The sequence below is a fragment of the Microcaecilia unicolor genome, chromosome 2, assembly GCF_901765095.1.
Source record: "Microcaecilia unicolor chromosome 2, aMicUni1.1, whole genome shotgun sequence".
Classification (NCBI taxonomy): Eukaryota; Metazoa; Chordata; class Amphibia; order Gymnophiona; family Siphonopidae; genus Microcaecilia; species Microcaecilia unicolor.
Window position 1 is genome coordinate 466,665,514 of NC_044032.1, and position 14,798 is coordinate 466,680,311.

General features: G+C 43.9%; 1 protein-coding gene across 5 annotated transcripts in view; it reads right to left on the minus strand.

Annotated features, from left to right (window-relative positions):
* PTPRA (protein tyrosine phosphatase receptor type A) overlaps window positions 1-14,798 on the minus strand; it is a 373,699-nt gene that overhangs the window by 234,910 nt on the left and 123,991 nt on the right. For 3 of the 5 annotated variants that reach the window (XM_030191012.1, XM_030191008.1, XM_030191009.1), the window contains exons 5-6: window positions 14,103-14,465; window positions 11,356-11,376 (exon numbers count right to left, since the gene is read on the minus strand). In XM_030191012.1, coding sequence (XP_030046872.1) covers window positions 11,356-11,376; window positions 14,103-14,465 — 384 coding nt within the window. The remainder of the gene's footprint in view (window positions 1-11,355; window positions 11,377-14,102; window positions 14,466-14,798) is intronic. The other 2 variants (XM_030191011.1, XM_030191010.1) reach the window with 2 other exon arrangements.

Here is a 14,798-nt window from a genome sequence, read left to right on the forward strand (position 1 = left end):
TTATAGATTCTCATTTTGCCTTTGAAGAACTTGAAAGGACGAGTCTATTGTCATTTAGAGATATTCTCCGAGGACAGCAGGCTGATTGTTCTCACATGTGGGTCGATGTCTGCGTCGGCCCAGGAAACGTCAATGTTTTAAGCAAAAAATAAGTATACATAAAAGTTTTGCCAGAGTCTTCTGGCAAGCGAATCACGCACACCGCGCATGCACAGACGACTTCCCGCCCATCGCGCGAGAATGTCCCTTCAGTTAAATCAAAAAGCAAACAAATAACTCCAAAGGAGAGGTGGGCGGGTTTGTGAGAACAATCAGCCTGCTGTACTCAGAGAATACCTGCTACAGGTAAGTATCTTCGCTTTCTCCGATGACAAGCAGGCTGCTTGTTCTCACATGTGGGGTATCCCGAGCAACCAGGCTCACTCAAAACAATAAACATTGGTCAATTGGGCCTCGCAACGGCGAGGACGTAACATAGATTGACCTGAAACTATAAACAACTGATAGTGCAGCCTGGAACAGAACAAAAATGGGTCTAGGAGAATGTAGTTGGATTCTAAACCCCGAACAGATTCTGCAGCACTGACTGCCCAAACCGACTGTCGCGTCGGGTATCCTGCTGAAGGCAGTAGTGGGATGTGAATGTGTGGACTGATGACCACATTGCAGCCTTGCAAATCTCTCCAATGGAGGCTGACTTTAAGTGAGCCACTGACGCAGCCATAGCTCTAACATTATGAGCCGTGACATGGCCCTCCAGAGTCAGTCCAGCTTGGGCATAAGTGAAGGAAATGCAACCTGCTAGCCAACTGGAGATTGTGCGTTTTCCGATGGCGACTCCCCTCCTGTTGGGATCGAAAGAAACAAACAATTGGGCAGACTGTCTGAAGGGCTTTGTCCAACCATGTAAAAGGCCAATGCTCTTTTGCAGTCCAAGGTGTGCAAACTGCTTTCACCAGAGTGGGCATGAGGACGGGGAAAAAATGTTGGCAAGACAACTGACTGGTTAAGATGGAACTCTGACACCACCTTTGGCAGGAACTTAGGGTGCGTGCGGAGGACTACTCTGTTGTGATGAAACTTGGTATAAGATGCATGCACTACTAAAGCCTGAAGCTCACTGACCCTACGAGCTGAAGTAACAGCCACCAAGAAAATGACCTTCCAGGTCAAACACTTCAGATGGCAGGAATTCAGTGGCTCAAAAGGAGCTGTCATTAGCTGGGTGAGAACGACATTGAGATCCCATGACACTGGTGGAGGTTTGACTGGGGGCTTTGACAAAAGCAAACCTCTCATGAAGCAAGTTCCTCTGTAAGTACCTCTTTGTGCTGGGAGCTGTAAGAATGAGCACCCGTTGGGCAATTTGGAGGTTTGGATTCCAGACTGAGGGTGTATCCTAACCGGACTATTTGAAGGACCCACAAGTCGGAGGTTATGAGAGGCCACATTTGGTGAAAAAATATCAACCTCCCCCCAACCGGCAAGTCGTCCGGTACAGATACTTTTACTGAGGCTATGCTCAACTGGAGCCAGTCAAAAACCTGTCCGCTGCTTTTGCTTGGACGCACGCTGTTCACGTGAACGAGCACGCTGGGGCTGAGCCTGGGCAGGCTGCCGAGAAGCAGGAGTGTACCTACACCTAGGATAAGAATAGGGAGCACTCCTCTTCCCCCAAAAAAACCTCCTAGATGAGGAGGTAGTAGCAGAAGACGTCCGGCGGGAGAAAGAATCCATAGCATCATTATGCTTCTTGATCTGATCAACAACATCCTCTACTTTCTCACCAAAAAGGTTGTCCCCCCAGCAAGGAGCATCTGCCATTCACTGCTGGACCAAATGATCCAGGTCAGAGACACGCAGCCATGACAGTCTGTGCATCACTATATCTTGAGCAGCAATTCTGGATGCTACATCAAAAGTGTCAAAATTAGCCCTGGCCAGGAATTTTCGACACGCCTTCTGGCAAAAAGGCTCGGCTTGCTCAGGAGGGAGTGCATCAACCAAACTAGACAGTTGCCTCACTGAGTTCCACAAGTGTACGCTAATGAAGAGCTGGAATGATTGAATTTTGGCGGCGAGCATAGTGGCCTGATACGTCTTCCCCCAAAAGAATCAAGAGTCCTAGCTTCACTACCTGGGGGTGCCGAAGCATATTCTCTAGTACTCCTGGCTCTCTTGAGGGCAGAGTCCACTACCATAGAATTGTGGGGTAACTGAGACCTCATCAATCCAGGTTCACCGTGGATCTGATACTGGGATTCAGCCTTCTTCGGGATCACGGGGCCAGATAGAGGGGCCGACCAGTTCCGAATAAGGACTTCCTTCAGTACCTTACGCAGAAGAACTGTTACAGCCTCTTTAGGTGGAGAAGAATAGTCCAGGACTTTGAGCATTTCAGCCCTGGGCTCATCCTCAACCTCCACAGGGAAGGGAATAGCTGTAGCCATCACCCGGACAAAAGATGAAATGGATAGACTCTCCGGTGGAGATAGTCTCCTCTCTGGTGGAGGGGAAGGATCAGAGGGAATCCCATAGGACTCGACAGAAGAAAAGTACCTGGGATCTTCCTCTGACTCCCACAAACGCTCCTGTTCAGCATCGGATAAGACCTCTCTTAAGGTACTCCGAGACTGAGCCTGCCTCGACGCCGAAGAACGATGTCCTTGATGGTGACGTTGAGAGGCCAATTCCCACTCGGACTGCGGCGAAGCTTCCTCCACCGACGTCGAAGGGGAGTCGACATGGGTGGCAGCAGACGCCGATGCCATAGGCAGCACTGGGGCCAGAGACCTCACCACAGGAGAAGGGCCAGACACCGCTGCAGCAGACGGTGTGGAAGGCACAAGCACCCCCGACACCGAAGCTGACTGACGTAGCAGTCCCTCCAGAAGTTCTGGAAACAAGGCCCGGATGCGCTCATCGAGAGCCGCCATCGGAGAATGCTGTGGGGCCGGTGGAGCAGGCTGTGTCAGAATCCGTCGAGGCTCGGGAGCAGGTACCGGGCTGCTAGAAGACCGATGCATCGGCACCTCCTGTATAGAGAGAGAGCGTGGTCCTCTTGGCACCGACGCTTCTTGGGTGCCGAATCCCTCGACCCGGAGCTCCCTGCACTGTGTGTCGAAGGAGAACGATGACGGTGCTTTTCGCCTTCGCGCGACATCCGTCGTCGAGATTCCTCGGTACCAATGAGGACATGGAATCCTCACGTCTCCTCGGGGCCGGGTCTGACCAAGGTCAGTCCCAGGGGGCCTGAGGAGGCCTCGAGGCAGGTGGAGACCCACTCGACGGCTCATTGCTCCCAGCGCGAGATGGTCTCTCAGCAGCCATTACCTTAGCTCCCGCCTTCGATGCTCCTCTCGATGTCGACGTCAACAACCTCGGTTCCAATGTCGACTTTGAGGGACCGGACCAAGCCCCAAAAAGCTTTTCTCGTTGGGCGTCTCGAGAGGCTTGGGTCCATTTCTTCATACAAAGACACAGACTACAAGCGGCTGGGCTATGGTCGGGCCCAAGGCACTGGATAAACCAGGCGTGGGTATCGGTACCTGAGATGGTCCGGTTGCACAGAGTACAACGTTTGAAGCCGCTGGGTGTCTTTGATGACATGGAAGGAAAACAGCTTTGTCAAAATCAAAAGACGTGATTGTGCCTACTAAAAGAAAAAGAACACAAAAAGAAAGGAAGAGCCGGCCGCGTCAAAAAAGAAAGTAAACTTACAAAAGGGGGCTAAACTAAAAGTTGGCTACGGGAGGTTTTTTTTTTTTAAGCGAAAATAACAGAAAAGAAAAATAGAATTAAAGTCGTCAGACTCTTTTCCTGGGCCTTACGAGGAGCACAGGAAAAAAAATCCTGTCACCTCGTCTGCGGACAAGAAAAAAACTGAAAGAACACGTCCGCACGTCAGAAGACTGACAAAACTTTTTATGTATACATATTTTTTGCTTTAAAAAATTGCCGTTTCCTGGGCCGACGCTGACGTTGACCCACATGTGAGAACAAGCAGCCTGCTTGTCCTTGGAGAACACAGTAAGGTACGTACTGGTGTATGTGAAATTATAAGAGATGATAGATATAATGGTCTGCCTTAATGAAAAATCTTGTGTTAGTGTCAGTATTTTAAATTTTACTCTATACTCAACTGGAAGCCAGTGTAATGATTTAAGAAGGGGAGTAATATGATCACGCTGTTTTGCTCGGCACAGAATCCTCACAGCCATGTTCTGCAGGGTTTGTAAATGCTTCAAGTTGGTTTTAGTGATCCTTGCACAGACAACATTACAATAATCATAGCGAGAGTTGATGTACGCATAAAATAATAAGTGTAGAGTGTCCAGGTCATAAGAGTTTCGGATGGCTCTGAGCTTGCACAAGAAGTAAAAGCCGGATTTTAATACATTAGAAATCTGTGGAGAAAATGACAGTGCTGAATCTCGGAAAATATCACGATATTTAAACGAGGTAACAGGGGAGAGATGTATACTAAAGAGAACTGGGAAAGGGAGGGTGGTAGTGATGAACCAGAGACTCAACAGTCTTATCTAAATTCAAAATCAAGCAACGATACTGAAGCCACATTATGACATCATGATTGTAAAGGTAGCAGATTGATCACTGTCAGTGTAGTAGACAAGGAGAATATTGTCAGCATAAGAATATGAACCTATGACATGGGTCTGAATGACAGGAACCAAAGGCCTTAAGAGATTAAATAAGAGAGAGGAAGCCCAGAGCCTTGCGGAACGCCATTAAGAAAAAGCAAAAGATGAAGACAGAGAAGATGACTATCACACGAAAGGAGTGATATTGCAAAAAGGATGAAACACCGAGGGAAGTAGAGAATTGAAGGAGATGATGGTGGGGGCTAACCAACTCAAAAGCAGCTGATAGATTAAGTGATACTACTAGTGCAATATAGACTGCCTCTAGCTTGCCTCTAACTTGTTATGTAACTCACTAAGTAAAGTGGTGATGACTGTTTCAGTGCTAAAACCAGTGCAGAATCCTGACTGATGCAGAAGAAGGGTCTTTACTGATTCAATGTGAGACTGCAGCTGAATAAAAACAGTAAATTCTAGTAGAAGACTGGACCTTAATGACATCAACTCCTTACGCATATTCAAGTACTTCAGGAAGTCAAAGTGCATTGTCTTGGTTTTTTCCGATACTGCAAATCAAAACAGAAGACTTGCAGGAAATTGTGTGAATGATGACACAAACTGTAGTAAGGGTTCGACGAGGATCTGGAGAGCAGCCTTCAGTGTTACTTGACATGGCCTATCAGAATCCATGGACTCTTCAAGCTCATCCACTTGAAGAGGTGGAGCAAATGGAGGCAGGATCAGTCTAAAATCAGACAGCACTAGAGGGCCTTAGAACCGGTTTACTGGAGAACCTGTCTGAGATTTAAATCTAGATAAAGATGGTACTTGGCATGCATGCTCATAAAAAAGGTCAAACCCTGAATTCAGTGTGGTTGGTGCTGGTTCAGAGAACTACAGTGTTGATAGTGTGATCACTGCCTACAGGGTGATTACAGAGGCAGATAATTTGATGACTCTATAAGCATCAAAGTATCCTACTTTTATGTTTATTAGATTCTCTCTGTGGTACAGCCAAAGCAGTTTACATTTTTATATATAAGGAATTTCTCTGTCAACTAGTGGGCTCACAATCTTTGAATTCAAAGATTTTGAAGTATTTGCTGAGGACCTCTGGTACTATCTAGACCCACTACACAAGGGACATTTGGAATGACAACATAAGGGCTTCATAGGTAACAATGTCCAAAAATGCCATCCAGAGACATTTCTAGAAGGCCAAATAACTGAGCTTGAATAGCATGGAACAGTCTTGGAATGGAAGGTGGGCAGTCTTCTATGAACAGCGGCTTCAGAATAAGGGATACCCTGATCCCATATTGTCAGGTTCTCAGGTTCAGAGCCCGCGGGGCCGGGCTCTGGAGCAAACGTGAGCCCTTGGGCTGCTGCCGAGGAGCGACAGCAGCAGGCAAAACCCACCAACCAACACTGGGCAAGCACACCGGCAGGGACTGCAGGCACTGCCCAGCGAACCGGAACGCATGGACTGGAATCCCCCGGACTGGAGGACACAGGACTGGAACACCGGGACTGGAGCACACCGGACTGGTCCACACAGCTTCACCTGCACTTAGCTACTAAGCCCCCCAGGAGTTGAGCTCCTGGGTTCGAGTAGCCGGCAGGGCTTACTGGATACCGGATGACATAGGGACCAGGACTGGAAACAGAAGTGCTCCTAAACCTAAACAGATCTACGTGCTCCCAAGCCCTAAACCAGCAGGAGTGTTCCTAACAGTAAACTGACAAAAGGACTTCCTAAGCCCTATACTAAACAGGAGCTCCTAAGCCCTGCTCAAGAAAGGGACTTCCTAAGCCCTAAACTAACAGAGCAGGGAACTAAACACAAAGTTAACACAGGTGCTACTAAGCACCAAGCCACAAGCAGAGCTCTACACTAACAAGCTAAACACAAAACTAACAAGCTACCTAAGCACTGCTCTAGCCAACTAGATACAAAACTAACAAGGAGCTTCCTAAGCACTACTCTGGCAAGCAACCAGAAGAGCTCCTAGCACTAAAAGGGAAGACAGGGGACCCACAAGGAAAAAAACAGGGAAGCTAACACATAAGCCAAAAGTGATTCTAAATCACCAAACACCAACAGCAAAGACTGCAATGCTCCTAATAGCACAAACACCAGAAGTACTTCTAACAGCAAACTCTGCAGTGTTCCTAACAACACCAAACCCTGAAGTACTTCTATCAGCAACAGAGCTTCCAAAGCCCTACACATAGCAATGCTTCCAAAACCAAGAGGGAAAAGCAGGGGAACCATAAAGGAAAAGCAGGAAAGCTAAACACACAGTCACCAGTGCACACTGCACTAACACTAACCTGGACCTTAGCAAAAGCAAGCAGGGAAACTAGACACAAAGTCAGAAGTGCACACTGCACCACCCTACCTAAAGCAAACACCACCGTTGCAAAGGCCCTGAAGGAAACAACACCACTTCCTTATCAAGGCCCTCCCTGATGATGTCACACTCCCTAGACCTAGGCAAAAGCACACTGACCCAGAGAGGCCCAACCCACACCAATGCAACACCGTGAAGCACTTGAAGCCAGTACACCCAAAGAGAGGTAGAGCTAACTCAGTCCACCCACACAGCTGTAGTAAAGTGAAACAATTAACCCCATGCTGCTGGAAGCTGCCAGCACAGAGAGACAGAGCCAGCTCAGAAAGGACAGACAAAAGAAACAGATGCCAGCTAAGAAGCTGACCCCCAGGAAAGAGGTAAGTTTGAGAGGGGTTCTGACCCCAATCATAACACATATGTATGCCCTCAGAACAGCTGGATGTGCTGAGGCTTGATATGCATCCACTTTGGTTCTTGAGTTAGGTCTTTCAGTTCCTTCAGGAGACTCCAGCAGGAAAAAAAATCCACATTCTTGGCCCTATACTTGTGATAAGAAAGGACTCCTTCAATCAAGTCGGGCCACCTGCATGATCAGAATATCAACTCCCTGGGCTATTATTAGGTTTTATGTCCAGATTCTGCTGGACACAGCTTTCACATAGGAAGGTATGCAACCTTTTAAGCAGGGCCTAAACAGCTCTGAGACAAATAAATGTGTTTGTGACTTTGGTTATTTGATTTAGCAAACACCTTTTTAAGTAGTGGTTCAAGATGAGTTACATTCAGATACAGTAGGTATTTCCCAGAGATCAATCTTGTACCTGAGGCAATGGAGGGTTAATTGACTTGCCCAACATCACAAGGAACCACAGTGAGATTTAAACTAGACTTCACTAAATGTCAGCCCAGTGCTTCATCCACTAGGCTACTCCTCTATTGTTAGTCATTACCTGAATATGCCTGAGACACTGCTTAAAATTGCTGGCCTGCTTTTTTGGGAAGGAGTGAAAAATCAATGAAGCAAGGATAGTGGAAATTTTCTTCACTGAAAGGGTTGACAATAGAAAACAAATGTTGAGTATAATTTTGCTGAATTAAAGCTATGACGGTAACTATGCAAAATAAAAATTTTAGAAATAAGTCAAATGCTTAACCAAGGGTAAGAAGGAAAACAAAAGCCGGACTTGAAACAGGTGAGTCATAAGAACATAAGCATTGCCATACTGGGACAGATCAAAGGTCCATCAAGCCCAGTATCCTGTTTCAAACAGTGGCCAATCCAGGTCAAAGTACCTGGCAAGATCCCAGAACAGCAAAACTGTTTTTATGCTGCTTATCCTAGAATATGCAGTGATTTTCCCAACTCCATCTTAATAATGGCATATGGACTTTTCTTTCAGGAAATTATCCAAACCTTTTTTAAACCCCACTAAGTTAACTGCTTTTACCATATTCTCTGGCAACGAATTCCAGAGTTTAATTGCTCGTTCAATGAAGAAATATTTTCTCCGATTCATTTTAAATTTACTACTTAGTAGCTTCATTACATGCCCCCTAGTCATAGTATTTCGGAAAGAGTAAACAAGCGACTCACATCTACCTGTTCACTCCACTCAATATACCTCTATCATATCTCCTCTCAGCCATCTCTTCTCCAAGCTGAAGAGCCCTAGCTGCTTTAGGCTTTCCTCATAGGGAAATCATTCCATCCCCTTTATCATTTTTGTTGCCCTTCTCGGTACCTTTTCTAATTCCATTATAATTGTTTTGACCAGAACTGCATACAGTATTCAAGGTGTGGTCGCACCATAGAGCAATATAAAGGCATTATAACATTCTCAGCTTTGTTTTCCATTGCTTTACTAATAATTCCTAACATTCTATTTGCTTTCTTAGCTGCTGCTGCACATTGAGCAGAAGGTTTCAACGTAAAATCAATGACGACACCTAGAAACTTTTCCTGGGCGATGACTCCTAATGTGGAACCTTGCATCACATAACTATGATTTGAGTTCCTCTTTCCAACTTGTATCACTTTGCTCTTGCTCACAATAAATGTCACCTGCCATTTGGTTGCCCAGTTTCCCACTATCATAAGGTCCTCTTGCAATTTTTTATACTGTTTTAGTGATTTCCAATTGTATTTCATGATATATACGTACACATGGGAAGTTTTCAAATAAATTACAAAGCTGTCAAATTAAAAAAGAAACGTGTTGGCTATTGATTTTCTATAGAAATATCTTTATTGTCATTATAAGCAAAAATAAAGGCATATAGGGCTAGATTCTATATATAGCACCTGAAAATTCCGCGTGGAAAAAAATATGCCTAGGTGAAAAGTACATCTAAATTTAATAGAATAGGCTTAAATTTCCACACAGAATATAGAATGCTCTGAGCGCCAGTCCATGTAACTAAATTTAGTTGTGGTCAATTATGACAACTAAAACTGGTGTAAATCCCAACGCCTAAATTAGGCACGGAGCAGGGGTATTCTATAACGGCGCACATAGATTTTAGAAATGTACATGATCCGCCCATTCCGTGCCCACTTTTCAACTATCAGGCTCATTTTCGAAAGGGATCGCCAACGATCTTCGGTGATCTCTCAATCCCGGCCAAATCGGTATTATCGAAAGCCGATTTAGGCCGGCCCCAATTGCTTTTTCGTTGCGGCGCCAGCCAACCTTCAAGGGGGCGTGTTGGTAGGGTAGCATATCCAAGCAGTTGACTGTATATATATTCTTAGATAATAGCAGTGGTCAAAGCTCTGAATGATTTAATTCCAAATATTTATAGCATACTAGGGAGGGAAGTTATCAATGTGGGCTATCTTTAAGATGTGTTGTTTTACTGTTAATCCCAGTTATTAGCAACGACATTTCATTGCATAAAAAGGGGCCTGTGCTAAAATACCATGAGTTACTGGTGAAATAACACATCGTAACGGTAGCCTACATTTATTAGTTGACCCTTAAACTCCTTACGAGTTCTAAGCAGATAGCAATAAGAATGAATAAAATAAAATTTAAAATCCAATATAAAATCTGAATACTATTAAACATTCTGAAATCAAGGAAAATCAAAACTCAGTAATAATAAAAACTAAGAAAACCCACTAACAACAAAAATAAAAAGCATGTGTCAAACATAACATTATAATAAGGATGATAAAAACATTAAAGAAAAAAATGTATTAATAAAACATTTTAACTAACCAAAACAGTGTAAGAGCTGACCTTTAAACATCCCAAGTGTTCTGCCCCATATTCATGGAGGCAGGGTGCACTGTTATGTATATCTAATATGAGTATTACCTGTATTCAATTGATTTGTCTGTGTAATAGATACAACTATATATTAGGACTGCTTTTCCTATAGTTTGCAGTATCCTGTGATTAACTCCTTGTGAGCTTTCCCTCTCTGCCCCGGCAGGCTGTGGGTGAGAGCTCAATCTTCCTTGAATGCCTTAGTGATCAGCAGCTGTTCTAGGGGGATGATCCCTCCCTTACGTTCACTGTAATTCCATCAAGATTTTTCATCATCTCCCAAGTCATTCCCCTTTTATTTACCCCGAGTTAATCCCCTATATTCCCCTTTATGCCTGCGGGTGTTACCTCTACGTAGGAATAGTAGGTTTTTGGTGGGTTTTGGAGGGCTCACACTTTCCACCACAAGTGTAAGAGTAGGGTATGGGCCTGGGTTCCCTTCTCTACATTGCACTGCACCGACCATTAGGCTACTTCAAGAATCTGCTTGCTGCTCTAATAGGAATGGCCATAACATCTGAAGCTGTCATAGAGGTTGGTACATACTGTTTCTTTCACAGCTGTGGGAGGGGGTCAGTGACCACTGGGAGAGTAAGCGGGGTTCATGCCTTAATCCCTCCAGTGGTCATCTTGTCCTTTAGAGGACCTTTTTGTGACTTAGGCATGATTGAAACAAGTCTAGACCACAACGTCTAACTTTTAGACCTGGACGTTTTTGCTTTGTTCCATTATGGCAGAAAAACGTCCACGTTTGGGAACACCCAAATCCTGCCCTCTTGTGATTTGAACGCACTGCAGAGAAAAACACCTCAAACCCAAGTTTCAAAACTCACGATTTGGATGTTTTTCAGAGAAAAAAAATCCAAATGCAACTTTGTCGTTTGAGATGTTTTTCTCTTTTGAAAATGAGCCCCTTCATCTGGAAAGCTCTGAAAGTGTTCTTAGACTGCACACACAAAACTCATGGTGTGGACCATAAGCATGATACAGTATTCTGTCTTATTTGGAAGGAAGGAAGGACGTATCAGTTTCACAAAAACTCAGTGCACCATTTTGCGAATATGCATCAGGCATTGAATTAAACTATTTATCGTCCAACAAAATATGAAAAATGAGAATGTTTACCTTGGTCTGTTGTTGCTTCACCTAAGGGAATAAAGATATGGAGATGCTTAGTTTGAAACACAAGACACAAGTCTTCACCCTCTACCTAAGAACTAAAGAAGCCTATTAGTGATTGTGTTTTCCATCTATATTTATACCCGCATCTCATAAGTAGCCAAACAAATGTCTAGTTTATTGTGAAATACTGTATATGTAGAGAAATTATCTTCACTATTCGTCAAGAAAGACTTTTCTACAGTCTGACTGCCCACACCATAAAAAAATTGTATGTTTCTCAGTTTTAAAGCACATTCAGCTTGGGACCCCTGATTCTCCCATTTCTATTTATCTTCAGCAGTTCCTCAAACAAATCTAGTAAGGTCTTCTTATATAGTTCAACACTCTTAATACCATTTTCCCACAATGAAGAGGAGGTGGAAAAGATGAAACAGTGGGTTTTGGTGTGCTTTTGAAAATCAGATGAAAATCTAAGCTATATGTCTCATGCTTTCAAACTTCTTCCCCATTCTTTCTCCCACTACTCTCCCCCCTGCTGGTTGGTGGCTTGGCACAGGTGTACAGGGTATATCTCTTTGGAAAATTGGTGGCAGCGAGAATTTGCTGAAAATGGGACTGAATCTGTTCATTCTCAATTCACACAGCAGCTTTGCCCCCTTGTTGCCCTCCTCCTAGACACACATATAAAATTTCTAGATCAAAAACGTTTTTGAGAAATATATTATACAACACTACACAGACACTAGGACTAGAAGCATTTTGATTTTTCATTACGTTTTAGTGAAGCAAAGCTTTCATGGCATTTCAGTTTATCATCTGGCGGTAAAACATGGCTTCGTTTTTAAACTCAAAATGTTTTTAAAATTATAATTCTTGGCAAACTGAGTTTCAAACAGCCAATGACTTATTTATCAAGATAACAAAATATTTGGAACTATCATCTGGCGGTAAAACATGGTTTCGTTTTTAAACTCAAAATGTTTTTAAAATTATAATTCTTGGCAAACTGAGTTTCAAACAGCCAATGACTTATTTATCAAGATAACAAAATATTTGGAACGTTTTATTACTGGAAAGACAGGCAGATATGAAATGCCATCATACTCTACCATTCTTGAAAGATAAGTATATAATCTAGTACTCGACTGCACCCTTCCAACCATGTCTTACCACTAAGCTTTGTAATCATCTAAATAGCTTCCAAAACTGGCGAGTCTTATGGCCAAACAGCCAGCCTCTTAGGTCCCACGGTCTTGTGGCCAATACTCAGCTGCCTCCAACTCACTGGCATCAACTCAAGATTTCTTTAAGAATGAGATTACTAACAGGCTCATTTTCGAAAGAGATGGACGTCCGAAAAGTGACATAAATTAGCATTTGGACGTCCATCTCTCAGAGACGTCCAAATCAGTATAATCGAAACCCGATTTTGGACGTCTCTAGCGAAAGTCCATCGCAAGGACATCCAAATCTCAAGGGGGCATATCGGAGGCGTGGTGAAGGCGAGACTTGGGTGTTCCTAAGACTTGGACGTTTTTGACCCATAATGTGGGATACAAATGCAGCAAATAAATAAATAACGGGGAAAAGCAGAGACGTCCAAGACTAAAACTTGGACGTTTTCACCTGGACCTGTTTTTATTACAAATAAGGCACAAAAAGGTGCCTGAAATGACCAGATGACCACTGGAGGGAAACAGGGATGACCCCCCCCTTACTCCCCCAGGGGTCACTAACCCCCTCCCACCCTCAAAAAACATTATTAAAAATATTACCTGCCAGCCTCAGATGTCATACTCAGGTCCATGACAGCGCATGCAGGTCCCTGGAGCAGTTTTAGTGGGTGCAGTGCACTTCAGACAGGTGGACCCAGGCCCATACCCCCCCACCCCGCCTGTTACATTTGTGGAGGAAACAGCGAGCCCTCCAAAACCCACTACAATCCCTCTGTACCCACATATAGGTGCCCCCCTTCACCCGTAAGGGCTATGGTAGTTGTGTACAGTTGGAGGTAGTGGGTTTTGGGGGGCTCAGCACACAAGGTAAGGGAGCTATGTACCTTGGAGCATTATATGAAGTCCACTGCAGGGCCCCCTAGGGTGCCCGACTGCTGTCCTGGCATGTCAAGGGGACCAGTGCACTACAAATGCTGGCTCCTCCCATGTCCAAATGGCTTGCATTTGTACGTTTTAGACTTGGACATCTTTGGTTTCGAAAATCGCCAAAAGTCAAAGACGTCCAAATCTAAGGACGTCCAAATCCAAGGACGTCCTTGGTATTTTCGAAATGAAAGATGGACGTCCATCTTTTTTCGAAAATAAGCTTTTCCCCGCCTCCGGATTTGGACGTTTTACAAAGACGTCCAAATCCCAACTTAGACGTTTCTTTCAAAAATGCCCCTCTAAGTATATTGTCTAAGAAAACTAAGCAAACGGTGTGCAAGATCCAATATGGGTGTCAAGAAAAAGAGCAGACCGTATGACATTTTCAAGTTTTACTCTCTACTTTAGCTCCCATGTTTTAACATAGCCACACTTCGACAAAGGGGCTGCTTCAGGAGTGTATGTATAAAACCTGGGAGCTCAAGTAGTGCATAAAGTCTGCAAGTTTCATATGGTCTGCTCTTTTTCTCAACATCCATATTGAGCATGTCTGTCATTATATGAGTTTTCACTTCATTCAGCAATGAAGATATTTAAAGCTACTTACAGTTTAGATGAACAATAACCAAAAAAGCATAATAACAATACCTGAAGTAGTGAAGCTTTCTAAGGTAGTTACTGAGGATGTGCCATTAATGTCTTCAGAAACAGTCCTAGCAGTTGTGCTCACTACATCTGGTGACTTTGTCTCGTTTGTTGGAGCCAAAGTGTACAGATGAGGTACTTCCACAGTTGACCCATCTGTACGATTAAGAACCTCTAGGGAAGTCACAGTGCTCATAGTGGTTTTCTTTGTGGTGGAAATAGGATTTGTGACTGTTGGTTCCAACGTGGAAGGAGCTGTGACTGGAGAGCTGTCATTCACGTTGTTTGAACTCATCGTCCTGTTATCCGGCACTGTTGATCCCTTCATTGAAGTTGTGGTGAGGCTCGTTCCTACTGTAGGCAAGGCAGGAGTAAAAAACAAGAAAGCTCAAGAGAAGTACATGAATTGGACCAAGAAAGCTGCTTCTGTAATAAAACATTTGATTAACTAAGGAACCAGAGAAAGTCTAGCATACATATATATAGAACAAACTGAAGGAGCTTTCTGACAGGATGAGATCATCTTATAGAAGTGCATCTAGTTTTGTCTTAATTATTTCTCATGGTTATACATCCAAGAATGAAAAATAGCTATTCTTAAGTTATATTCACTGGCCAATGCAACAATTAAGAACTATCGCAGACTATTCTGCTCCTTTTTTCCCCCCCATTCTTCTCTGAAGCACATTTTGAAAAACT